This window comes from Neolamprologus multifasciatus, chromosome 12, assembly GCF_963576455.1.
Source record: "Neolamprologus multifasciatus chromosome 12, fNeoMul1.2, whole genome shotgun sequence".
In the NCBI taxonomy this organism is placed as follows: domain Eukaryota; kingdom Metazoa; phylum Chordata; class Actinopteri; order Cichliformes; family Cichlidae; genus Neolamprologus; species Neolamprologus multifasciatus.
In genome coordinates, this window is record NC_140450.1 from 22,197,605 (window position 1) to 22,224,365 (window position 26,761).

General features: G+C 41.0%; 1 protein-coding gene across 5 annotated transcripts in view; it reads right to left on the reverse strand.

Moving 5' to 3' along the window:
- Positions 1 to 24,495, reverse strand: part of arb2a (ARB2 cotranscriptional regulator A) — a 164,538-nt gene extending 140,043 nt beyond the window's left edge. For 3 of the 5 annotated variants that reach the window (XR_014877376.1, XR_014877375.1, XR_014877374.1), the window contains exons 1-6: positions 24,380 to 24,495; positions 23,567 to 23,707; positions 21,832 to 21,933; positions 18,304 to 18,404; positions 5,954 to 6,019; positions 4,420 to 4,611 (exon numbers count right to left, since the gene is read on the reverse strand). Coding sequence is in view for 2 of the 5 variants with exons in the window: in XM_085181467.1 (XP_085037593.1) it covers positions 4,420 to 4,611; positions 5,954 to 6,019; positions 18,304 to 18,404; positions 21,832 to 21,933; positions 23,567 to 23,707; positions 23,850 to 23,871 (624 nt within the window). In the remaining 3 variants the exon portion in view is untranslated. The other 2 variants (XM_085181466.1, XM_085181467.1) reach the window with 2 other exon arrangements.
- Between the last annotated feature and the right edge of the window lie 2,266 nt (positions 24,496 to 26,761).

A 26,761-nucleotide genomic window follows, 5' to 3' on the forward strand; every position in this document is an offset into this window, starting at 1 on the left:
GCGATGTAAAATAAAAGGATAAACTTTGCTGCATCTTCATCGTACAATACCAAACAGCTACAACCTCAAAACAGCATTCATGTACATTCTTTTTATATGGATGCAAACTAGTTGAAAGTCCTACTCCTAACTCCAACACCTACCATATAACTTATGATCCCACCTTTCAATATTCAATATCCCTCCTCCCTCAAATATTCCGACTGTAACCTCACAGTCTAAACTCTCTTTCCCACCTCCTCATCCCCTCCAAACCCCATGACACGCACCCTACACCTCCACCATCTCAGTCTCAGGATGCAGAGCATTGACAGGGCCAGAAGGTAATGATACAGCTGCCATGATGCAACAAGCAGACCTGTCGACTGTCAGGAATTGAAATCATGAAGGAATAAGCTGTCATTAAGAGGCCCTCTCCCCGTAGTGGAGCTGTCAGATGCCTGCCTTCTGCCTACTCTCTCTCTCTATACTCCCGTCTCTCCTCTGCCAGTCCCAACCCATTTGCAGTCACTCCCTCGTCCTCCTCTTATTTCTCTCTTTCTGCATCAATCCTTTCCACACTCCTCTCCTTCTTTCCACTTCTGCCCTCTTCCAACCAATCATAACCTGTTTCCCTTTCTGCACCCCATCAACTCGGCTTTTTCTCAGATTCCTCTTTTCCACCTCTTCCACCACTTTGTGTTTGTTGCTGGAGCAACCTTTTCTCCTTCTCCGCTCACCTGTCATTTTACTTCTACACTTTGGGAATAGCATCACTTAGATGTGCACACATGCACATAAAGACAACATGCATGAGGCCTACACAGATGGCACAAAAATCTTCCCTCAACCCAACATTAATGTGCACTGCACCAAATAGTCGCGAGTATACCCTGCAGTGTGTGTTGTGTTTGCGTCTATGTATGTGTGTTTTCTCTGTGTGCACGTGTCTATGTGACTTGTATTTAACGTATATGTTTTTGCCAGGTTATTAATGTGTCACCATCATACAGCAGCGTGAACAAGACATGGGATGAATATGGGAGAAAGAGACAGGTGATGGGAAGTAAATTGCGGCGTAAGAGACAGACTGCCCTGAGATTCACCCAACAATGTGATTGTGTGTGCATGTGTGTATGCGTGTGTGTTGCGTGAAGGGGCTGATTAACTAGCCCAATCAGCAATTTTTCCTACAATCGCCTGATTGGCAGAGGTGATCCCATCGGAAGAGAGGAAAAGCTGACTCGAGCTTCTGAGGAACATGGCTAAGAATTCCAGAGTGTGCTCGCACTACATCCACACACATTACAACAGCGCTGTGAATTAACAGTTTTATCTGTATGTGCGTGTGAGTAGTGATTCTGTGTTTTGCCAAGCCACAAGCTCCCCCAGATTTCCTTGAATGCACTCTAGTTGACCCTTTGCTGCAGGCTTTGAATTTCCAATCAGTTTCCCATGAGTAACATCACATGAGCTACACTCGAGACAACAGATTGTTCCCACAAAATGGACCCTAATCTAAACATAATTAAAAATTATTCTGAGAAAATGTGACATTCTGACCCAAAACCACACTTAACAAAGTTATAAATAAAATAATGGCATGTGTGTTGCTTTCACACAGTCACACAGAATAAGCCTGTTCTAATGAACAGTTTAAGTCCAGACACCTATTTTTTTTTCAGGTCTGCACTCCTGATGATGGGTTGGTTACTTTCACACGGCTCATTTTCAATTGAATGACTTTAATTAAGTGGATATACACACTATTTTCTTTTATTGTTTTGTCAAAATCAATCAGTCAATCAACACAATTCCTTAATTTTCCAAAATGACTTCTGACAAGTCAGGAGCATTGTGTTTAGCAGCAGAACATATCCGGTAGGTAGAGAGAGCAACATTTGATAGCCACAGATTGAACTGCTGACAAATAACATAGAAGCAGATGTAGGAAGGAAAGATTTGGACTGCAATCCAACATAAACACATGTAGCAACAACTTCACAAACAGTCATCTCTTTTGCCCAGGGAGGGATAGGGGCTACTTGTCAGGTTTCAGATCTCACCTAGTCATCACAATTTTTGCTGTACCTCTCTTCCCACATGTTTGGATTAAGAACTCCACTTGGCCGACCAATTAGGCATTCATTATAAATACTGACACAGAAGATAAATTTAAAATAATGTATTACTCATGTCATGCCGCTGTGAGTGTTTGTCTTTGTGCTGGTTTACACTGGGGAAAGGCTGTATCTTTAAAGAGTAAGATGGGATTCATCTGTCATTATGATGAATTAGTAGTTTGCACAGGTATGTGAGCTAGCCAGATAAAATGTTTAAGGGGAAGCGCATAAAAGGGGAGTAATAACATCATACAATTACATGTCAAATACCTGATATAATATGGCCTGTGTATGCTCAAAGAAATATTGCTACCACTACGTATTATTAAATAAACGTGGGTGCCTTTTTATAACGTTGGCTGGTAGTGTAGGGTAGCTACTGAGTTTCTCCTTCTGTGCTGGAGGCACAAAAAAAACCCATTTAAATTCATATCCCTTTTTAATTTTTCCTCTCTCCTCAGTACGTGCTTTCATGCAAAACTCTTACAATAAATATAAAGTAAAATCTAAAATAAAATCATACAGTACATACTGTAAGACCAAAAAGGGAAAAGACAAATCTTATCAAATTTGTAAAGTTGACACCAAAATTGCCATAAAGTGAGTCTTTTTTTAAGATGGTACAGTAGCTGTAACTCCAGTACATAAGACATCGAGAGACACTGTGTGGTATAACATAATATAGTACAAACATGTCCATAATGGATGCCAGCAGCATGAATTGACTGTAAATGTGTGTGGCTTTTTCTACAGTGCGCTCACAGTACAAGGCCCTTGTGCAGTAAATGTCTGGATGATGATTTGTCAGGGTGCAAGAACACGATTTCTTGTTTACTATGATGAATGGGCAACACTCGCACCACACACACACCATGTTCTCTATATTGAAGCTGTCACTTTGGCTCTCCACAGCACAACCCTGCCTTCTCCAACTGTAACACCAGCCGGGGTAACTGTATTAGACAGTCTAGGGGTACCTGATTCATCCGTTAGCGCACATGGACACACATGCGCTACTCTAACTTCTCCAGTTGTTGTACACAATAGGAGAGGGATTTACACAGCAGAGTTTTTATGTTAATCAGATGGGCAAAACGAAGGAATGCGGGAGAAAGAATCTAGTCTGTGTCATCTGGAAGAGTAGGTCATTATACATGAAGTGGTAGTGAGGATAGAGAAGCGGGTGAAAATAATTAGACAGAAAGAGGTACCTTTTGGTTGCTGACACATACATTTGTGAAGCAGCCTGTGAGCTGGTTTAGGCATGCACACAATAACATGCCTCACTCTTTTCACATTATATATCAAACACGCATTCCCAATTTGGCAGTCTGCTTAAGCTGCTGATTTTTACCATCTCTCCCTCTCGATTAAGTGCTGCTGTTCCCTTGCATCGCTGTCTGCTGTTTCAACCAGCCCCCCCCCCCCCCCCCCCCCCCCCCAGCATCCACCATTAGGTTCCCAGAAATTCAATTGAATTCCATCTTATTTGTATAGCACTAAATCACAACAGTCACCTTAGGCACTTTAAATTGTAAGGCAAAAGCCCCACAATAATAGTGAAAACCCCAACAATCAGATGACCCCCTACAAGCAAGCACTTGGCATAACCTCCAGTTTTTATGTGCACCTGTAAAACTAAAAGGCTAGAAACTCTACATTGTACCCTCTCGCATCTCAGTCATCCATGAACACATGAACGCTACACAAGAATTCTGTGAAAAGGGAAAGTGAAGAAAGTCCTTCGGTTTATTAACAATACAAATGAAGCCAAAATTCAGTGCGTGATATCATTTGATGGTAGGAGTTTGCACCTGTGACTGTACGCCTGCTCATTATTTGCCTCTGTGATCATATGAAATGTGAAATGTTCAAAGTGTTCAGCATCATAATTTCTCTTATGACCCCAGGGCGAAGTTTTGTTTTCTTTCCCTACGCTTGCGTAAGCTGTACAATGAAGTTAAACTGAAGTGAGTCGATACAGTAAATCAAGAGTCTAAACTAATAAGCCAAAAAGCATGCCTGCAATCCCATTCGAACACCGAGTGAAGTACATAATATCTAAAATATGATTCCATGCTGCGTCTAACTTTGCCACAACTGCTCAACAGCCCCAAACATTCAGGCCCGTGTTTCAAATAAACTGTGTGCTGCACCCATCACACCAAAATCGTACAAGTCCTACAAAAACCACCAAAACAAAGCTGACTCCCAGTTTTGCAAAAAAAAAAGAAAAGAAAAAAGAAACAGGTCAAAGACCAGAACATTAGTTCAACAGATAATACAATAGCTTGAAATTCTTTGTTGTGACCTCTACCTGCATGGCTCTTTCAATGAAGGGGATCTGTGTCCCTGAGTTCAAGTCCTGGTTGATGATTAGCCTACGGGCCCACTGACCAGCCCGCACCACACCACTGCCCTGGATCAGCACCAGCAGCTTAGATGGGTTGGATAAGGCATCTGGGCTGAGGTAGATAAAACCGGTGGGTTCATCTTCTGTGGCATCCACCTGAACGTCCAGAAAAATGCGGGTTACCACGTGTCAGCGAAATGTAATTCATTTCAAATACAATACTTTAAAACAATCTTGTTGTGATTTTATATGTACATCTCTGAATTCTATTGCTTTAGATGAAAAAACACCTGAAAAAAAGGATATTTTCCATATGTAAAGTGCATGAGTTCTCTTGTGTGTACTTGAAAAAAGCTCACATGCATCGATACATTAACCACTCAGATAACAGTCCTTATAACAGAGAGTAAAACAGAGAGAGAGAGAAAGTGTGTGCCGTTGTGCTCCACATCCAGTGCTTCTTTGCATCCTTCCCAAGTATGCCTAGAATAACCGCTAAGGAGACAAACACTGTCCATAAAAGCCATGGGTGGCAGCTGCAAGAACTTAATCCAAACAGACAAAGGGAGCCAAGTGGGGGAGAAAATCTTACCCTTTATTCTCTTGTGCGCCCTCATTCCTTCTCCCTATACTTGGCTTCGGTTAATCTTCTTAAAATCTGCGGTCACAAGTTCAATGCCATGCAGGTGGACGGACCCACCACCAACACACACACACGCCTTATACGTGTGGGCGGGTGGGCAGCAGAAAAGCATAACAGAGCAATTTTCCAGGGGAATAATGAGATAAATAGGCCAGGCAGATAAACCAGTAAAAGTGTATGGGGGCTAATGAAAGGCGCTGACTCTGGCTAGGTGATTTATGGACACTGTTAGTGCTGGAGCTAACTTTGGCATGTTTCTAAACACTGGCGCTGCCTAACATGCCCATAAACGCGCACTGAAAAATGATCACTACTTTTATACACAGAAAAAAGAGCAGGAATGGCGAGGTAAAGGGGGGGGGGGGGGGGGGGGGAGAGACAAACATGCTTCCAACAACAAATAGAAGGAATTAAGTGTGCGCTCTGAGCCTGGATGAGCTGGGCAAAGAATAACTCCACGATGGCAGAAGAGAAAGTCCCCTTCAGCGCAATTGAATGCAAAACAGATTAAGCATCAGCATGCTGCGCCTCTGTGCCTTTGAAATGAAACGTCACAATACAGTTAATTTGTTGAGGAGACACTTTTGCACAAAGGATGTGGGCAGAGGAGGAGGGTAAGAAAGACAGGGAGTAAGAGAGAAACTGAGTGAGATAGAAAAAGAAAGACAAAGAATGAATTGGGAGAGCTGACTCCTCACAATCCCCTTTTCTTTAGTTTTTTAAACAGAACACTCAATATCATAATCACACTCTGAAGCCTAAGCATTTACGTCCATTTTAATATTTAATACTCCCTTTAATCTTCAATGGCATAAATCAAAGAAGAAAATGCCTCCTTTCAGTATGGGTACTTACTGGCAGGATTTCTTTAGTCATGTTGCACTTTTTCTCCAACAGCTCATAAACATACTGAGTGATGATCTGCAGAGGAAAAAAAAGACACAGAAAACACACAGTGAGACATAACACTGATAATACAGTCTTAAAGCAATTAATAATTTTATATTGCTGTTGATACAAATCCATCCCACAAAAGTCAACTAAACTGTGTGCATGTGTGAGCAAGTAATAGCACCCACTGTCAAACTTACAAACAGAATAAAAAATACTATTCACAGCCCTCGTTTGCCCTCTGGTCTGTGTGTGTGTGTGTGAGCACGAGCAACTTGAAAGGGTCTGGATTGTACTATGTGTAGTGTGTGTACGTGTGTGCGAATCATAGTGTAGTGAGAGTGTTGAGGTTGTAAGTGCCAGGAGAGGAAATCTCCTGTACAAGCGAAGGGCTGATGTAAGTTATGTTTATCCCCGCAGCCACAGCACTAAAGAACCTTATATACCGAGTCATTCCAACCCCGGGCCAAGCCTTTCATGGTTCAGTGACATTAACAACGTTCTTTTCCATTTTCCTTATTTTTTTTCTTCTTCTCCCCTTGTCCTGCTCAGCTGAGAACACAGAGAAGCACTCGGAACAGATTTCAATTTTTGATCAGGTGTGAGAGAGACAGAGGAGTTAACGGTGATAATAGATGGCAAGGCACGCCACCGCTAGCAGTAAGATGTAGTAGAGCTATTGACGCTGTTATGATGTCTCAACGCATGCTATGACAAACTCTCTGTCCTGTACATGTCACAACAATTGTGTTTGGTTGATGGACCACAGAGAGAGCTGCTGCTGCTATGGAGGCTCACATTGGTTTGTTTTAGAAGTGTTAGTCTTACTAAATCAGGAAACCAAAGGCCAGCCGTGGTGCCACAGCTACGCAGCGCGCCCGAGCTCGAGTCATGCTGAACCCATCGACCCCCAAACACAAACAAGCAAGAATCAGACACTGTTATGTCTCGCCGCACAGAGCGGGATGATGCCCAAATGACATTAATGTGTGGAAAGGAGAAAACCTGTGCTGAGAATTAAAAAACACCAGAAAACAGACATGCACACAACAAGCAGAACAGGGATTGGTCATTGCATCTTTTACTAAATGAAATGGTTGGTTAACAAGTTAAAAAAATATATCCATTTATAAATCCAAACAATGTTCAATCATACAAATTGACCTTCACAAGCTGCCAGTGTTTTGCAGAACCCAGCAAACTTCCTGTGTGTACTAATGAAATGACTTATTTAGAAAAGGGAAAGGATCACTGCTCAGTGCTACAATGCCAAGTGCAAAAATGTTCTGAATCCGTACAGAAAAATGAGAAGAAAAGCAAACAAACAAACAAACAACAGTAACGCAATATTTAAGGGACATGAGGTGTTCAGCTTTTGCAACTTTTGGCACAAAAATAAACAAATAAATAAATATTCTCTAAGTCTTTAGACCACATTTCATTGCTTTATGTCAACCAAGGAACAATGAAATTATGCATATCTCTAAAATTGCATGTACCAAACTTACTTAATAGATCTTTGGAACAGCAAGGTCAAATGCAAATTACGAACTCACAAATAAATAAATAATACAAAGAGCAGCTTTTGCGTCAAACATGAATTTAATGATAATCACAAAACTGTAACGTTATACCCAAAATAAACTCAGTGCTAACATAGGATACACCTTAAAGAGCAAAACACAAGAATTACATTATGAATCAGACACATATTGGCCTTATGCCAGCCAATCAAAGGCCAGCAGACAGACCAAATGAAATCATTGATTCTACCATTTGACCCTATGGGAGGGTGGTGGTAGAGGAGCTAAAACAAGCCCACCTCACCCCCACAGAACCTCACAGCTAATTCACTAAAATGTCAGCTGGTCTGATGAAGACTAAAATGATTCTGGGCCTCAGTATGCTAGTGTTTAATGACATCAATAAGCTTCACAGGAAATTTCATTTGCAGCATGTTATTTGTTCTGTGCCTCAGGTGGCTCAAGAAACATCTGATATAAAATAAGAAGAGAGAGTGATGGGGAATAGGGAAAGGAGAAAAAATGTGTGTGGGGGGAAATGCACGAGTTTCACTGCATGAATATGTTTCCACTCATAAAAGATAATATAGATTATAAATAGGAAAATAATATTCAATGGACTGTTGGGTCATCGTATCAATTCTCTTTAGTTTATAATGTCAAGATCCAATAAGAGCTAAAGAGGGACAGTGCCACCACACAACATCCGAATTCCTTAGTAACAATGGCACAGACTGGATACACACTGAAACACGCACATACACAGGCAACCTACTTCTGTGCCAGCCTCCGAGGACTACGTCTCAGCAGCTGATCAGTACAATAAGAGAGGCCTCTTTGTCACCTAATTACCAATGTGTATTAGTGCTTTAATGAAAATGCCTGCAGGATGCAACTCTGAGTGTCTACACTGTCAGCATCAGACGATAAGACAAGCACGAGGAACTGATTTGGCAAGTAATATTAAGACACACAAAGAGAGGGGAAGCAAGGGAATGAGATGGAGAAACACAGAAGCATGTTTATAGGAGTGAAATCAATAGGTTTCACTGCCACAAATGCTCCGTGATCTTTTTATCTGCAATTCGCTTGTATTATCAGGCTAACAAGACACAGGCACAGCATTATTTTAAATGTCAGCGCAGGTTCAAATTACATTAGTTTAGACTATTGTAAAAGGTTGAGGTCAAAGTCCCACACTACATGATGTTATCTTCAGGGACACACACAAGTGTGTCAGTTTGCAAAACATTTGTATCTGCACCCTTTACTGTTTTTTTTTTCAGCCTTCAGAGAAACAAACTCAGACAGAATGTAAATGATGATAAATTATACTAATAAAACAAACTTTCCACATGCCTGTGATAAATATACGCAGATCCTGGGACAATCTTTGGAGTACGAGGTCGCCTCTATGTCTGTGGTTTGTGTAGAGGAAGCATTGCGGTGATGAACCATGAAGAGGGGGATCAGAGAGGAAGGAAGGGACTTAGAGGGAAGCTCAGCAGGAGGAAAGAAAGAAGACATGAAGGGAGGGATGTGAAGAAATCCCCAGGACACATAGTCTCGTGCCAGCTCCCACAGCGGTGAACAGCTGAGAGGAGAAGGGGTAATTGAAGAGGGGATGTGGGAGAGAGAGAGAACAGTGCAGTGCATGGCCTTGATAAGAGGCCCTTAAGTGGGTGGGCAGTGACATCAGCTCCTCGCAAACTCCTGGTCATCCCCATAACAGTCTCTTCATCGCTCACAAACAAACACCACGCCAAGGTCTTAATGAAGACCATCGTGGCTGCAAGTAGATATACTCTTAAACTCCTCACAGAGAAGAGGACCTCCCACATTAAGTGTGTGTGTGTGTGTGTGTGTGTGTGTGTGTGTGTGTGTGTGTGTGTGTGTGTGTGTGTGTGTGTGTGTGTGTGTGTGTGTGTGTGTGTTCTCCCACTGATTGCAACAGTCATGCCTGGTTTGGCTGACCGCACCTGGGGCAATACGCAGCTCAATCTTCCCAGAAACACAAAATAACAAATATTGGGAGTAAGAGAACCAAGACAGGAAGAGGAGGAACAGGAATAAGGGAAAGCAAAGCAAATATTAAGAGAAAAGAAGGATCGGAGCGAGAGGATGACAGTGATTAAGCAGGAAATGGTTTTGATGCTCAGTGCAAAGGGAACAAAAACTGGGGTTATAACAAGGAAGCAAAAGAACGTCATAATCTAAAATTAGCCCACAGACAAAATCATGACATACAATTTGTTTGTATGTATTAATTATTTTTTTAATAACATATTTTCAGCTGTTTTTTAGTCTCAACCTTTAAATAATCCAGAGTTTAAGTTTGAGAGCCAGTTTCAGGAAGTTAAAACAATGTAATTAGAAACATTTGTAACACTTACTGGGGCCACTGAGGCCACACCTCTTCATCTGCAAAACTATATTTAGGTGGAAGAAGGCACGTGTGAGGACATAGTAAAGACAGAGACACATACTGTATACACACATACACATGAAACCAAAGCAGAAGCACACACGCCTCTTGTCTCTCTAGTCCAGAGCCCTCTCCCAAAGCCACTTAGCCATAGAAACCAGAGAGCAAGAAGAGGCATCAAAGCTGTTTATATAATGAAACTGAAAGAGCTGCTCCGTGCCGTATCACTGACTGCACCCAGAAAAGCATTCCTTCTTCTCCAGAGAATAGAGGAAAGGAAGAAAAAGGGGGGAGAAAAAAAAAAGAAGAAAATCCCCCTGAACAATGCAGCACAACAACAGCGGCAACAACAGCAAAGCATACTCAGAAAGAGAGATACTGTGAAAATGAGAGTGAGCGTGAGGCAATAGAAAGGTTGTTTATTTTAAGTCAGCCTCATGTACCAACAGAAAATGTATTAAAATAGGCCCTATTGCTGTGAATTTGTGATCTGTCAGTCCACGTGGGAAACAAAGAGAGAGAGACAGAGGGAGAGAGAGACAGAGAGGGAGAATGCTGTAATTCCCATGAGGTCTCTGTCATTCTTCTGTCAGAGGAGAGAGGGCTCTCCAGGGGAAGAGAAAGTTCTCAGACACAGACAGACAGACTGTTTACACTTAGCGTGGATATCCCTCTCTCTCACTCCCTCTCTGCCCTCCCTGCACTGCTCATCCTAATGGCATCATAATGACCTCCTCAGGTGTTAACTGAGAAGCCGGCAGAGGGCTAATTCAAACTAAGGTATTGTATGCCTCGGTGGGTGTCGGCAGCAGCGACAGATGTCTTTGCTGTAACTACCAGCTCTCCTGTCTTTTCCCCAACAGCCCTTCCACCCCCACCCCCATCCCCTGCCCAATTCCCTTTTCTTTCATCAACTCAAATCCACCTCACCCACTCCTTGCAACCATTTTTTTTTTGTCTGGATGTGTCTGCTTCCTCCTTCGTGCTCTCGCAAAAGCTGCAGCAGCAGTTTTAAAGTGTTTTGGGAATGGATACGTGATGGCAGTCGGTGGCTCAGGGCAGACAGCTGTCATTTATAGTTCCTCTTTAGAGAGATCCCATTAGCTTCCCAACAAAATGGTCCACAACTGTTATGGGGCCTCCTGGTGCTTTAAGTACAGTATGGAAGCCTATCTCCAGGGTTTCCATCATTGGCTGGATGCAACACTTAATGACTGCTCAATGACTTTTTATGGGTAACTCAAAGAACCTCTAAAAGCAAAGAACATTTCTTGTTCAAAATGGGGAAAAATGCTTCAAAGTTTGTTTAACAGAACAAAAATGTAAAATCAAACATCTGATTGAATAGCCTGTGAATCCAGTTAATAGTAAATAATATTTCTTATTACACCACTACTTCCCTACTTCTCAAAATAAGTCACGTATATGACTGTTTTTTTTTTTCCTTTGGATACTCTTTGAAGACTAGAGTAAAACTAAAAGAGTAGTACACTGATGTTTCTCAGTGTATTTTCAAAAACACTGTCAAAGAATTTGATTACAAAGGTTGGGTAGTGCTACAAAACAAAGATGCAATATCTCACAGGTAACTTGTTTAACTGGCAACAGGTCAGCAACATGACTGGGTATACAGTAACTCCAGCAGAGCATAGCTCAACAATTTGGGAACAATGCCTATTTTCTGGGAGGACTGACATTGAGAAAGAGGCAGGCTACACTCTAGACTGACGGCCAGTTATTAAAGGTACAGCAATTTAATCATAACTTTCATCAGCAAAAGTACTTTAAGATAAGGGGCATCTACCATTACTCTCAAAGGACAAGCAGTAAAATCAAAGGCCAAACACTTCAAGCAGGCTAAAACATATATAAAGGAGAAGTGGGGGGAAAACTTTCCACATTGTTGAGCACAGATTCATCATTTCAGATTTATTGTATGAGTAATATTCAAGCTCTGTTCTTTGAACACCTCCACAATTTTTGTCTCCTTTCTTTGTTTTTTTTTTAAACATTATTATGTCACACTGTGTCACAGAAATTGTCTCGTTAAAATTTAGAGGCAAAAACACTTTTACACTATTTTACACTTTTACACTTATTTGCAAACTTTTACACTATATAAAAGTTTGCAAATAACAGTTCAGTAGTCAACATGATTTAAAACAGCAGGTTAATTTGCTAGTGTTAGGGTGTCAGTGCTGAACACAACCACGCTGTATTTGTTTCTTTAATATTATTATGGTAGCCAAAGTTACAAGTTCACAGGCCCAAGACAGTATGTACAGTGCAATTCGCACACTGTGTTAGATTAAATTAATCCAGATATTAACCCACCCACTGAACAATTTCATTGGATTAAGACTAGGTACAATTATAACCACCAAAGATTTTCTTTTGGCTGACTACAGGTTTTTGTTAGAAACCTGTTATGCCTTCTTATTGAATATTTGCGCAGCGGGATTTATAGTGATGCAGGATAATAACCCAAAACAAACCTCACAGGTTTTCAAGAAGTATCTGAAGGCCAAAAAGAAAACAAAGACAAAAAACAAAAGAGGCATTCACACACACCTGAGCTCAACACAAGGGAAAATATACAGGGACAGCGAGCTTTCCTGACACCACAAAAAGCAATCATACTGGAAAACATGGGTTTTGCACACAGGCCTATCTCAAGCGCATTATGTAATTAAATACTAAGACATTTTTTCAAAGATTGAATTTTAATTTCAGATCACAGCTCATATCATGATTTCTAATTATAAATAATTAATGCCATTTAAAAGTATCTTCACATTTGGTCTCGGACTTTTGTACCATGCATTTTATACCCTTCACTTGTTCTAGCACCAGTGCCCGAAACCTTGGCTAGCAAGTCGCCAATATGACAACCAATATCCATAATGTGGAAACAGAGTGAGACAGGAGGAGAAAAAAAAGATAACAGAGGGACTATAGATATTGTATGAGACAAGAGAGAGAGAGATAAAGAGACAGTGAGAAAATGAGAAAGAGAGAGAGCGAGAGAGGGGGAGAGGGAGAGAGAGACAGCTCTCTAATTCAGCCATCTGGCTAGCTTTACTTCATTATAATATTCTGACTGTGTGTGTGTGTGTGTTTACAAATTTGTGACTGCCTTCCATTCGACAGATGCAGACAGAGCAGAGAAGAATCCTCATTTATTAACAGCTTAATAGAGCTCCATCTGGGCCAGACCCTATGCTTGTCTCCTATCAGAGAGATTCATCACCAAATCACTGGAATTAGACTACAACTGACACCTACACAGGCTGAGGTGACCCTGCTGCATTGAATAACATTGCACAGATAGCCCACTCTTTATTAAGCTGTAATATGCCATAATGATAACACTGAGAGCCAAAAATGGGAAATGTCACTATACCAGTAGCGTGTGGGGTTTTCAGGTGGGTTTCTCCAGTCCTAACTGTACAGAATAACCTAGCTTCCCTTACAAAACACAGTTCATATTATTAATAAACAGATGCTCCTTGAGTACATTTAAAGGTTTTCAATTTATGGAGCTGAGGAATAACCTTCTACTATAAGTCTGCTATATAGCGTACTGTAAGTATTTCATTTATTTTTCTAGATCTAAAAATCAGGGCGCTATCTAACCTTATGTAGCATTTCTTGATTTTGGAACCACAGCCCAGGCACGTATTCCCCCCACCCCCCCCCCCCCCCCCCCCCCCCACTTATATGCAGAGAAATATGACCAATGGTCTCCGAACAAAGTGGACTGGTGGAACTTCTCTCACATACCATCTGCAAATCTCCACATAATACCACGATTATATGGCAGAAATTCGGAATGATTTTTTTATACATAAAAAATCATTTGCTGCTCTTGTGCTCAACCAAAATTTTGTTCCCATCTCTTTCTTTTGCTTGGAGGCCATCACACCAACATTCTCGTTCTCCCTCTTTCTATCTGTCCCTCCATTCAGACGAGGCTGAAGTGCAAATTGGACATCTGGTGCTGTGATGTGTCTGACAATACAGCCGCCACCCTCCCGCCTCCGCGCACCCAGACACACGAATGCACGTGCACATACAAGGAGTCCTCCACGCAAAATGCAGAACTATGAGCATACAGTGATGGTAAAAGGACGAAAGGAAGGAGAGAGGGAGAAATGGACAGAGGCATGGAGAAAGGGAGGGAGAGAAAGGAATTTGATTGAACATTAGGGGGCAATGAGGAAGCTATTCTATTCACACTGCCAGGGGCAAACACATGCACCCATGTCCTTGTGCCATCTTACACAGCTCTTGGGCTGAATGTAGCTAGTTCTCAGACCGTCTCAGGTGGCTGGCTGATAGAGGGCATTAGGGTGTGTTGTGGAGTGGAGTTGGCTTATAACAGAGCTGTCTGCATAGAGTGTTGTTCCACATTTACCCTCGTGACATCTGCAAAAAGTCTTCTGTCTGACATAAAGAACAGGATGATAGTGTTGAAAGAAACGACTACACAAACAAACAACAGCATGCAGTAAGAATTCAAGGAGAAATACATTTGCATGCATTGGCTATACAGTTGCATAAATAAGCATACAGGTATGGCTTTGTACACACACGCATACACACACGCACATCCTTAAACCCGCACATAAAGAGGCTGACTAAGCACCATAACCTACTTTTACAACCAAAGGCATACAATTCAGTAGTTGTGTCTATTTATAATGGAGCATATTTCTTCCCAGCAAAAACAATGCATTTGTACTTGCAAAGCTGTATGAGAGGTACAGTATTCATTTTCTTGAATCATCTGTGGCCTAAAAACAACAGACAGATAATATTGCTTATTCAGGTAGTGCTCCTTTCTTCTTAGCCAGTTAATCTCCCGAAGCACAACTCATACAGTATTTGTTCTCATTACACAAGCTCACATCAACAGGGATTGACACTATTTCCTTTCTCCTTCTCTGAAGAAGATATAACTGTCAATTTTTTTTAATCACAGGATGAATAAAATTTGCATACATTGTACTTGATGATTATTTGCTTCATCTGAATGCTTGGCCCCCCTCAGATGCTCGAGTTCAGCTGGTTTAAATATCTGTGTGTTCTTTCTGGGCCTTTGCTTTCCTGCTACCAAATGTTTGTTTCTACATCCTCTTTAGATGCTGGTAGATAGCGCCCAAGCATTCAAAAGAAAAGGGGGAGGGGGGGGATTTACAGACGGCTCTCAAAGGAGCTACTGTATACAGCATTTAAAAAAAAAAACAGGTAATCCCACAAACAGGTCTATCACTTTGCTTTGAACTTCAAAGAATGTTCACAACAATTAAAAGCAACATAGTAGGGAATGCAAATTACAAAAAGGGAAAAAAAAGAAAAAGATTACAAAAGAACATTTGTCTCATTATCTTAATGCATATTGTATGTTGTGGAACTGTGGGAGTGAATTAGAGGTGAACTTTATAATGGTGTATGTTTGGATATACAGAAAAACTATTCTGTATATCCAAAAAAAGGTGCATCAAAGAGCTCCACTGCTTAAATAATGCATTTCGTTAAAGCAAAATTTTTTCAAAGGTACAGTCAGTTTTTTTTAGTTTATTTAACAGAAAAAATAAAATTGTATTCCTAAATACACAATTATTAGTGTGCAATTAGAAATACTCCTATGTATCTTAGAAATACATAGGAGCAGACACCAGTTTTTGAAAGCCGCCATGTTGCCTCACCGTCTGAAAATACAGTGACTGAGATGGACACTATCATTACACCTCTCTGCATTTTATGTATGTGGCTAGGGACTGGCCACATGCGTAGTACGCTACAGACAGAGGAGAAGAGAACATTCATTTTAATTCGGGTCTGCATCATCAGACTCAACGATATGAAGGATCATATCGATGTTTTAACATCTGAGAAGAGGTCCCCTTCACCAAAGTAGTGAAAACAGAAATAGACAACGCGACTGACATATCATGTCATTCTCTTCCTCCTCTTTGCTAACTCTCCGAGCCCAACAGTGTCAAGCTAACAGCAGCTAACAAAGGCTAATAGCAGCTAACAGCTCAACAGTTGCCGATAAAAAAGCTCAGGATATCTTCAACAACTCACCTCAGTATTACTGTCATTGAACAGCCATGAACTTTACTGACTCGTCAACTTGTATCGAACTCCATTCACAAAGTTTTATAGCTTCCCCCGAAGTAAATACACGTGGACACGTATTGACAGCTGAGATAAACAGCAGACTGACAGTCTACACTTAGTACAGATGTATTTTGTATTTTGAATTGGGAGGGGTGAGAAAACAGAATTCAGCTGACTGCAATCTGCTCACATCTAGTGGTGAGATTTTACAAAAGGTGCCTTTAAGTACCTAGTGACACATCTAGTGACTTTTTGGACAAACAGTCACCAAAACCTACAGATGGGTATAAAGTCTTCTCTCCCACCATAAACAAACTGCTCTCTGTGGCTATGCAGTTGAGTGAGAGGCTGTGATCTACTTGCACAGATATGCACAGTTGGAAGGTCTGGGTAACAAATCATACTTGAGAGCATTTTTAATGATCACTTAACATTTATACGCAGTCATATGAAAAATAAAGTTTTCATGGGACACTATGGAGGTTGGTACACTCTGCTTATCCAACACACCACATATTTACATACACATTCACACAAGCAGTATTTAACACTACCGGCTCCTATCTATTTGTATACATTTATACTCTGAATCCATTGGGCACAACTCGGCATTCAGTATCTTGCCCAAAGACACTCTGGCATGTAGACTGGAGCAGCTAGGGATCGAACCTACCAACCTTCCAATTAGAAGAGGACCTGCTCTACCTCCTGAGCCACAGCCACCCCAATTAAGAGGGTAAGTAGGAGCCAGGTGCCACTAATCAAATGCACTTGATGAACTGATTATCAGGAAGTGTGACCACGTCTTTAAATGGAGAAGTGTGGCCAGTTTGCTGGTGTGGAGCATTCAGATGTCTGTTAACACAATACCACAATCTTTCCAGGAGTCGATACACCAGCAAATTCACTCCAAGGTGAAACCGTGCAATGATTAGAGAAAATGAAAAAAAAAAAAAAATCATCACAAAGGCTTCATCACAGTTATAAAATCAAGATTCTTAAAAATAAATACAACTGATTCAACTTAAAGACAGGTTTTTAGTCATGCTGAGAAATAAAATAAAAATATGAATGAATTTGTACAAGATCATGAAAAGCAGTAAAAGGAGTGTGAATCCTATGTTTCGAACCAAATAACTTTGTTTTTTACAGCGAGTAGTGTAAAGCAATATCCTAAAAGGGACCAAAGCATAATGTTTTCAGGTCAGAGGAAATAATAAAGTCATAAAAAGAAGGATGATTATCAGCTGAAGAAAATGAGACTATCTATACCTTTTTCAAGTTTAAGTTTTTGGCAGAAAGCTTACATCATGATGTGAGTCCCTCACTATGTAATGCTAGAAAAACAACCTCCAACATTAACTGGGCAACAAAAACTGAACTTAAAAGTATTATTTCCCTAAAGTAGTAATGTCACAACACCAACGATCCCTACCAATACCAAAATTTCATGATTCCTGCTACCAAATTAGCCACAAAAAACAGCTTCAGACTGAAAGTTATGAAAGTATGCTATTGTGAGATTTTTGTTTTAGCCTAAACGAGATAACATTAGTGTTGGTTTAAAAAGGCTAAGATTCACTGTTAATATATAGAGTGTATCAAAAAGAATTTCCCGATTTCAAAGTGCTTTAATTGCACAGCTGTTTACCGGTGGAGATCAAAACAGGGGACTCGTAAATTTCACATGTTTGCAGATAGGTGGGATCCCAACAGCAGGGACTCTAGACATGCTCACAAACGTATGGGACGGGTTTGACTATTATATGGACCTGTGCCATGTGTCTGGAGGGGGGCACATTGAGCACTTCTGAACACTACAAGTTTTACATGTAAAACTTTATATTCAGGAAGAATTTTTACATTTACCACAAGCTTTTATGGCTAATAAAATGAGCTTTTTTTTAAAATTAGATTATGCTTTTTGATACATGTTTTTAATGTAAAGTGAACAAAAAACCTATTATACTCAGTGTCTGTAGATTCTATTGTCTGTCTTTGTAGAGCAAGTTCAAAGTGCTTACTTAATTCTGTATTTTAGTTGCCTATAGCTTTGTGTGTCAGTCTGAGCCTATTTGCTGTCCAAACAGACAACAACCAGTGCAACATCTTCTCACCAGTCAAGACAGATAATCCTAATAAGCTCAGCAGCTGAAGCCAAACTTGATCAATATGGCCCAACTGAAGTATAAAGCATACTATGAACTGGCAGGCCAGCAGAAAAAGCAGTGTGTTACCTCTCCAAGAGCTTCATAGCGTTTCTGGTTCCAGCGGTGGAGATCCTCCCTGGCATTGAACACAAAGGGTTCACCCGTTTTTATATGGCGGAGCTGGCCATCTGTGGGAAAAAAAATGTAATGGGACAAAAAGACACGTGTAATAATAATAAACAATACCTTTCTATTATTTCTATTACAGCGTGCAAGTAAAGTAGGCGAATCCCTGCTCTTGACAGCACATCAAAACGTACATCTGCCTGCCAAACTAAACTTGACTTTTTTTACTGCTTATTTTTTATCCCCCCCCCCAATCTGGCAGGTACAAGGCCCATGGATGCAGCAGCATTCTTCCAGTCACGACTCCAACAGCCTTCTGGGTTGTCTGGCAGGCCAGAGCTGGACAGCTGGTATGGTAAAAATTCTCTTTCCCTCTCTCTGTCTCTTCACTCATCTAAAAAGCCTCTCCCCTTCCTCTTTAACAGTGCCCATCTCCCTCTCCCTCTCCTTCAGTGCTCACTCTGGCGACAGGCCACAGTTCTGTCCCTGCCTTTTCCACCTGAAATCTCCAAGAGCAAAGACTAAAGTGGGTGTGGGAAAGGTTCTCAGTATGTTTTGTGTATGCGTGTGAGCATGAAGGGAGAAAGTTCGGCTGGCAAGCATTAGGCACAACGACAACTGCTCCTCGTAGTTCCTTTGAGGATGTTGTCTGGGCATCAGCCAATCACCCTAAGCAGAAGAGCTTACACACACACAAAAACCCACACAGATCAGAAGCTCCAGCCAGGAGGACCAGGTGTGGGAATACAGTAGGTGTCACTTAAGTATCTGCGCTTCCGTAAATTGCTACAAGTAAGCCACGCTGCCATTACTACACAAAAGAATTGACAGAGAAAACGAAAAGTCTTTGGAACGATGCTTAAGTGATTTATTATAATTCAAGGAAACGAGGGGAGCTTTTAGTATATTCAAGATATATTTAATGCAAAACAGTCCTAAGATACAAAAACAGTGTTCAGAAATGGATCTACTTTTTTCAGCAATTACCCTCATGTGGCTGTGGAACCCCTACCTTAGCAATGAGCCCATCGATCCTCCAGTTGACACTACAACACAATAAAACACTAAACAGTGTTAAATTTAATTTTGACCTTTATGACTGCAAAAATTGTAAGAGCTAAGCCACAAAAAGTACACATACTTAACCCAAATAGCCAGGGGGCTCTCATATTTTCTCAATTATTGCAAAACGTAAAAACAATCTAAGATATAAATAAATAAATCTTTGCAAGATAAAAGAATGCGCATTTTTTTCATTTCCTTCTAAATTCCCACCATTTTCACACCTCTATCAATGTGATAAATCGTACATTGCTAGCTCACTGTATATAACAGCATTCGCTTTCATAGTTACTTGTTAGACAACCTGTAATCCTGAATGCAGGTTCGGTGTCGCTTTGCATTAAAAAATAGATTTGTGCCTGAGAGGTACACAAGAAGTTAGGATAAAGCAGTGTGCACAAAAAGTACTTTGAAAAAAAAATCAATTATGCATTCGTGGAGGGGTGAGGATCTAAACACTACTGCCTAAAAGAGGAGCTATAATGAAATCCTACAGTAGCAAAGGTGTGTGTGTGTCTGTGTAGGTGCGTGTGTGTCTGTGTATGCGTGAGCTGGGGGTGATCAGCTCCACCGTTTCCCACATCACATCCTCTCAAAGGAATAACATTTTCTCAACTTTTCTCCTCTTTTTCTGTCATAATTAGCATTCTGTTCTCAATTTGGCCGCTTAATTAGGTGTACATAACCTTGGATTTCCAGTAATGGAAAACCGCAGGGCTAGCAAGATGAAGCCATCATCTTCAGTGATTAAGATACCTGCAAACTATTGTACACAGCCTCTTCTGTATTCACATCATTACATGGTCAAATTAACATTTTTGTTCCACCTGTCTCTGGCTAAAGTAGCCCGAGAGCAGCTATATAAATGCCTGCAAGCCAGAGCGACTGTGTGTCGACATACTAGAGACATTGCCTGAGGGCCACCATGGCTTTAATAGAAATGCTATCCTTCAAAAACAGGCCTGAGTAGAAACTGACAAGACATACAGATTGGTAGGGCTGCGCAGTGTGTGTGTGTGTGTGTGTGTGAGAGAGAGAGGGAGCAAGCTCTTCTTCAGCTGGAGATTTTACACAGGATGTGAAAATAGAGAAATACAGAGGAAGGGATATAAAAAGGGATGAAAGGAGACAGAAGGAGGAGGAAGAGGAGATGGAGAGTCTCTGAATGTGTTTCTGCCTCCATGGTAGACTGAGCTGGGACTTGCGGGTGGGGTAGAGTGGTTGGCGGGTGTTGGCATAATAGCCGGTGGGGGCTAAGTCTCCATGTCTCTGTTCTTAGGCACAGCGAGGTTATGCAAATGCTCCGTCAGGCAGAGGGCAAGGCTGAGTAGGTTACTGACGGGCCGTAGAGTACACAACATGTCCCCCACTCAGCCAGACAGACAGCCAGTAGAGACACTGACAGAGAACAGAGAGAGGGTGAGAGAGAGAGAGGAAAAGGCTACAAAGGAATACTAAGCCAAAATCCCGAGCACTACTACCCTTCCAGCTCTTCCCCTTTTCTCCACCTGGTTTGATTAAAGCAAGCCAAGAGAATCCTAAAGAGACTTTCATATCTTTTACACCCACACCACTTTGGCTTCAGCTCTGCTCCTTACTCTAATGTTGAATGACATACACCTTTACTTGCTCAAAGAGACATTGTCATTAAATATAAAATGCTGACATAACACAAAAGCGAACGGTAATGATTCCAGTTCCCCAACGTGAGGACCATGACCCATCTAGCACTCTAAGGTTTAATCTCACGGATCACAAGACGACAAAAGAAGTAAATCAAGGCAGAAAAAAGTATTACCTTTTTTTTTTAACACAAATCTGACCTGACTTTTACAAATTTGCTTACTGGTGGATTTCATCAGTTTGCAACAAAAAGTTACAAGCAGACATTGCTTTATTTTAAGGTGTCACGAGCCATAAAAATTGGAAACCACTACAGCTGACACGTAAAAGACAGAGCCTTGTATATTTTCCTGGAATTTGCTTCCAGACCTTACAGAGTTTTTTCCTCAACCCAGACAAAATGTAACACATTCACCTCAGTTAAAGAATTATGTCTATGCTGTCTGCAGTGTCACTTATGGCAAGGAGAAACTTTCTGTATCTCTCTCCCTTGGGTTTGAGTGATCTAAATTTTCTTATCGGGATCTGTGTGAAAGTCAGTGTACCATTCAATTTGTTGTGACCATGCAGATTCATCCATGACGCTATGACACTACAGAACTGTGCACGTGTCAGCAAAGAAGGCTACGAGTAGACTAGAAAAAATAGCATAACTCATCTAATCTTTGTCATCTTTGACATCTCTAGATGTCATGGGATTTGGCGTTTTTTGTTACGGCAGCAGGCTTTGTGTAACTGCTCAAACCGTGGAGCTCATCATGACACTTTTGGCTTTTGTTTTAAAAAGTAAATCTATGCACTCACATTCATTAAAGGCATATTCAAACTCCTCCAAGGTTTTGGGGAAAGTGAAAGGAGGTTCATCTTTCTTCATCAGTTCATCCAAGTCTATTCTTGACAGCAAATCTGTGGAAAAAAAGCAAATGTTTTATTTCAATGATACAAACTCCATCCATCCATCCGTTTTTTCCACTTATCTGCATTATACAAAATCCACACATTCATTTTGTAATCTCAGTTTCTCTCCCACAAAATCACTATGTACATTTTACTTTCATTATCCCCATGTGACGAAGCAACAGATGCTTGTTTAAACTAAAAGGTTTTCTTAAATCATCATTAAGATGTATAGTGGGTAGAAAAGAGAGCATTCACATACAATACATGCAATATATACATTAAGTATAGTTTTAAGTTCAAGAGACAAATGTTTAACATATCCTAACAGAGAGATACCATAAAATGTCTTGGTAAGGTGTAAAACTGACATGTGGTTATTCAGCAGTCTACTGGGGTGATGTATAACGCTCCAGCCATTTTCTTCCACTTATCCAGTTCAAAATCACGGTTGGACTAGAGCCTATCCCAACTGTCGCAAGAAGCGGGGTACACGCTGGACAATTGCTAAGAGGACTAACATAGAGTTTAGACACTCTAGGCCAAATGTATAGCCAATTTAGAATGACCAACCCAGGGAGAAGGGGCCAAGCATGCACACTCAACAAAGAAAACTCCCAAATGGCTGGTTGATCTGAACCTAGGACCTAGGCCATGGCGCTAACCACTGTGCCATTACACAGCAGTTTTATAAAACCATTAAGTGACCCCTGCGAAGGGTGGCTCCAGTCAGAATAAAAAGGTTTCATTGTAGTATAAAGGTGATCTTTACTCTGTAAGGGCTCTCAAACTACTTCTGGCATGACTGGCAAGGTAAAGGTTCACACCGAACACACCATGATTTTTATTAATCTTGAACAATAAAATTAATCAAGGTTGATCCATCCAACCATCCATCCATTTTCTGATGCTTATCCAGGTTCAGGTCCTGGGGGCAGCAGTCTGAGCAGAGAAGCCCAGACTTCCCTCACCCCAGCCACCTCCTCCACCTCATCCTGGGGAACGACTTCTCCTGGGCCTCCTCCCAGTAGGGTATAACTCACGTAGGAGCTGTCCAGGAGGCATCCTAATCAGATGCCCAAACCTTTCGGTCCTTTCAAGTCAATTCATATTTTTATAGTTTGAATATATTTTTATAGTTGATTCATACTTTCATAGTTTTAGTTCATTTACTAAAATTAATCACTTTTAGTAAATGGAGTCAGTCAGTAAAGGTCAGCATAACAGCATCAGCAAGTTTTTAATTTTCCCTAAAGAAAGAATATAGCATGTTAAGTTGTATATTTCTCCCTAGCTGTCCTCATCCTAGATGCAGTGGCTCTCTTTCTTATATTTAAAGAACCACGCTTTTAAAATATTTCCCATCATTTAAGAAATATTTTTATTTGTTCTTTTTTTAATTAAGAATTATATATATAATTATATATATATATATATATATATATTTTTTTTTAAGTTTATTACAGCTCATAATCTTATTGATTTGTGTGGTATTGAGTCTGAAATGCTGGTGTGCCTGCCGTTAGGTCAAAATAGAAGAAAAAGACCTTAATTTGGTTCAGAAAAAGCCTGTTTCCCTCTGTTTTACCAATTCTCCTTAAATGATTATTTATTAGTGTTATCATTATTAATAATAATTCACCTTTGAGTGCAGTAGTTTTCTCTTTATCTTCCTGGCCAGCAACCTGGGCCATGATGATCCACAATATGAACAGGGCTGGTGTTGCAGCACAAAAATGAGAGAGCATGGGTCCTTTCCTCCCAGTGATCACTGAGGTGAATCCTGTCAAGTGACGCAATAAAAAGAATAAAACCAAGAATTGGGCATGAGTTGAGTTAGTACCACATATAAAAATATTTCTCAGTATCAGGGACTACAACCCTCTGTAAGACCACAATAGCAACTGGGTCACAGCATGCTGCACCTGTAAGGTTGCAGCAGGCCATAACATTAGGGATGTTACTGCTCCGTCCTGCTCTCCTGTAAACACTACAATCTCCCAGTTTCTTCAAGAGAATGAATTAGTGATTAGTTACTTTATAATAACACAACACTGCAGCTATCTGTCAGCCATAATACCATAAAACATGGAGGAAGTCGTGTTGCCCACTTAGCACACGTGCAACAGCTGAGTTAAATATGCAAACACAGCGAAATTCTTCTTCCTTTAAAACTGCGCTGAAGTTACTACAAAAACGGCATTCATTTTCACACGTATAACTCTCTCTGACTCCTCCGTCATTTTCTCCACAACAGAAAACATCTGTTTATGCTCTGTGAGAAAGGAATCCCCTGAAAAAGAGCCAGCCCCCTAGATGGACCACTGCGAGCGGGTACAGCAGGATATTCGTGTTTTTATTAGACGTTTATTTTAACCAAACGAAGCAGAGAGGATCGAGCAGGGAACCGCTATTTACAGCGGATGCATGCATACTTTCATTTCGACTCACGCACCATTAGCAGGGTATGCGACTATCCAGTTGTTGCTGCTTCCTTGTAATTTTGTAAAACAGGAAGGACTCTCAGCAATGCTGCATGGAGCGCGTGAGGCTTCCGGGTTACCGGGGCAACGGACTGGAAGATCCATTTAAAGAGACAGTAGCACAGCAGCTGCAGAAACTTGTACAGATGTTCTCTGGCGTGTGATTGCCATCAGTTCTTTGATCCTAACTCTATATAGAGATTGAAAATGTGACGTCATTCAAGGGTAAAACCGCAAAGAATTCTGGGAACTCGTGGCAAGAGGTACTAGCGCACGCAGGCTTTCAATTGAAATCAGTTACACAGCGATAAAAAGACACACAAAAAACTGTCAAGAAGCGGTTGTATTATTAACTGCAATAGCCGGTCGCATGACAGCCATGAAGCCGACGGGTAAAGAGATCGTTTTTTTTTATCGATTACGTCGTTGAAGAGAAATTATTCGAGCCATGTTTCTGAAGTAAAAAGAGGCGACGGATGGCCTGGATTGCAGCCATTCAAAGACCAAATATAACGTCCCAGAACATCCAGCTCACAGGTTAGTCTGCTCCAAGCATTTCCACAAAGGTCAGTGTTTTGTAGTAGTTAATACGTCATTTTTCTTAACATAATTGGTGATATAGGTTACAAGCAAGTCTGGCGCTGAACAGAAATTGTGTGCTATGCTATCACTAATTGCCCAGTACGATTACAGCGTACAATATTATTGTCACTGCTATATTTCTGTAATGCGAACCAGAAATTATTTCCACTACTAATTAATTACCGTTGAGCTCAAAGGTCCTATTAGTAAACGGTTAATGAATGTGTATTTATGAAGACGATTTGTGAGACTCGTAAACTTATGATACGTACGATGGTCTTTCGTTCTACACGGTGCATTTCAAGGTCCTGTACCCATCCGTCGGTAAACTGTACCTGGGCTTGATGCAGTGACCTGAAGTTACTGAACTTCATGAGTGTATGCACTCACTCCAAGAACCGTATCATTATAAATATGAGCGTGGTGAAAGTTGGGCAGCACGCTAACGTATTTTGTCCACTCTGTGTGCTCGTGAGGGTCTAACCCTTTCACTCCTTTGATTTTTTCCTCGTATCTTTTCTTTGCCTTTTCATCAAGTCTGTCTTTGTACGGTCCGGCATTGTTCTCCTTCGTTTTGTACATAACTTTTTTGGGGGGCAAAGAAAAAGCAAGAAGGTATTGGAACCGGAGAATGAACGTTTTGCGGTGCTGCAAATGCTTGCATTTGATGCGGTACTTGGATTGTTTTGCCACGAGTTACCGGCATGCAATGCGCGAAAGTCACGTGGTCTGTCAATCTCTATAGAGATTGAAAATGTGACGTCAGTCAAGGGTAAAACCGCAAAGAATTCTGGGAACTCGTGGCAAGCGGTACTAGCGCACGCAGGCTTTCAATTGAAATCAGTTACACAGCGATAAAAAGAAACACAAAAGACTGTCAAGAAGCTGTTGTATTATTAACTGCAATAGCCGGTCGCATGACAGCCACGGGAAGCCGACGGGTAAAGAGGTCGTTTTTTTTATCGATTACGTCGTTGAAGAGAAATTATTCGAGCCATGTTTCTGAAGTAAAAAGAGGCGACAGATGGCCTGGATTGCAGCCATTCAAAGACCAAATATAACGTCCCAGAACACTCCAGCTCACAGGTTAGTCTGCTCCAAGCATTTCCACAAAGGTCAGTGTTAATACGTCATTTTTCATAACATAATTGGTGATATAGGTTACAAGCAAGTCTGGCGCTGAACAGAAATTGTGGCGCTATGCTATCACTAATTGCCCAATACGATTACAGCATACAATATTATTGTCACTGCTATATTTCTGTAATGCGAACCAGAAATTATTTCCACTACTAATTAATTACCGTTGAGCTCAAAGGTCCTATTAATAAACGGTTAACGACTGTGTATTTATGAAGACGATTTGTGAGACTGGTAAACTTATGATACGTACGATGGTCTTTCGTTCTACATGGTGCATTTCATGGTCCTGTACCCATCCGTCGTTAAACTGTTCCTGGGCTTGTTGCAGTGACCTGAAGTTACTGAACTTCACGAGTGTATGCACTCACTCCAAGAACGTATAATTATAAATATGAGCGTGGTGAAAGTTGGGCAGCACGCTAACGTATTTTGTCCACTCTGTGTGCTCGCACGGGTCTAACTAGTGATGGGTCGTTCGCGAACGAAATGGCTCTTAGAGCCGGCTCTTTGAAGTGAACGACGCGAGCCGGCTCCTTATTGGGAGCCGTGAGGTTTTTTTTTTTTCTTTCTCTCACCCTCTCTCTCGCCCTTTTTTCCGCTAAACTCCGCACGCGCGGCCTGTACTTTGC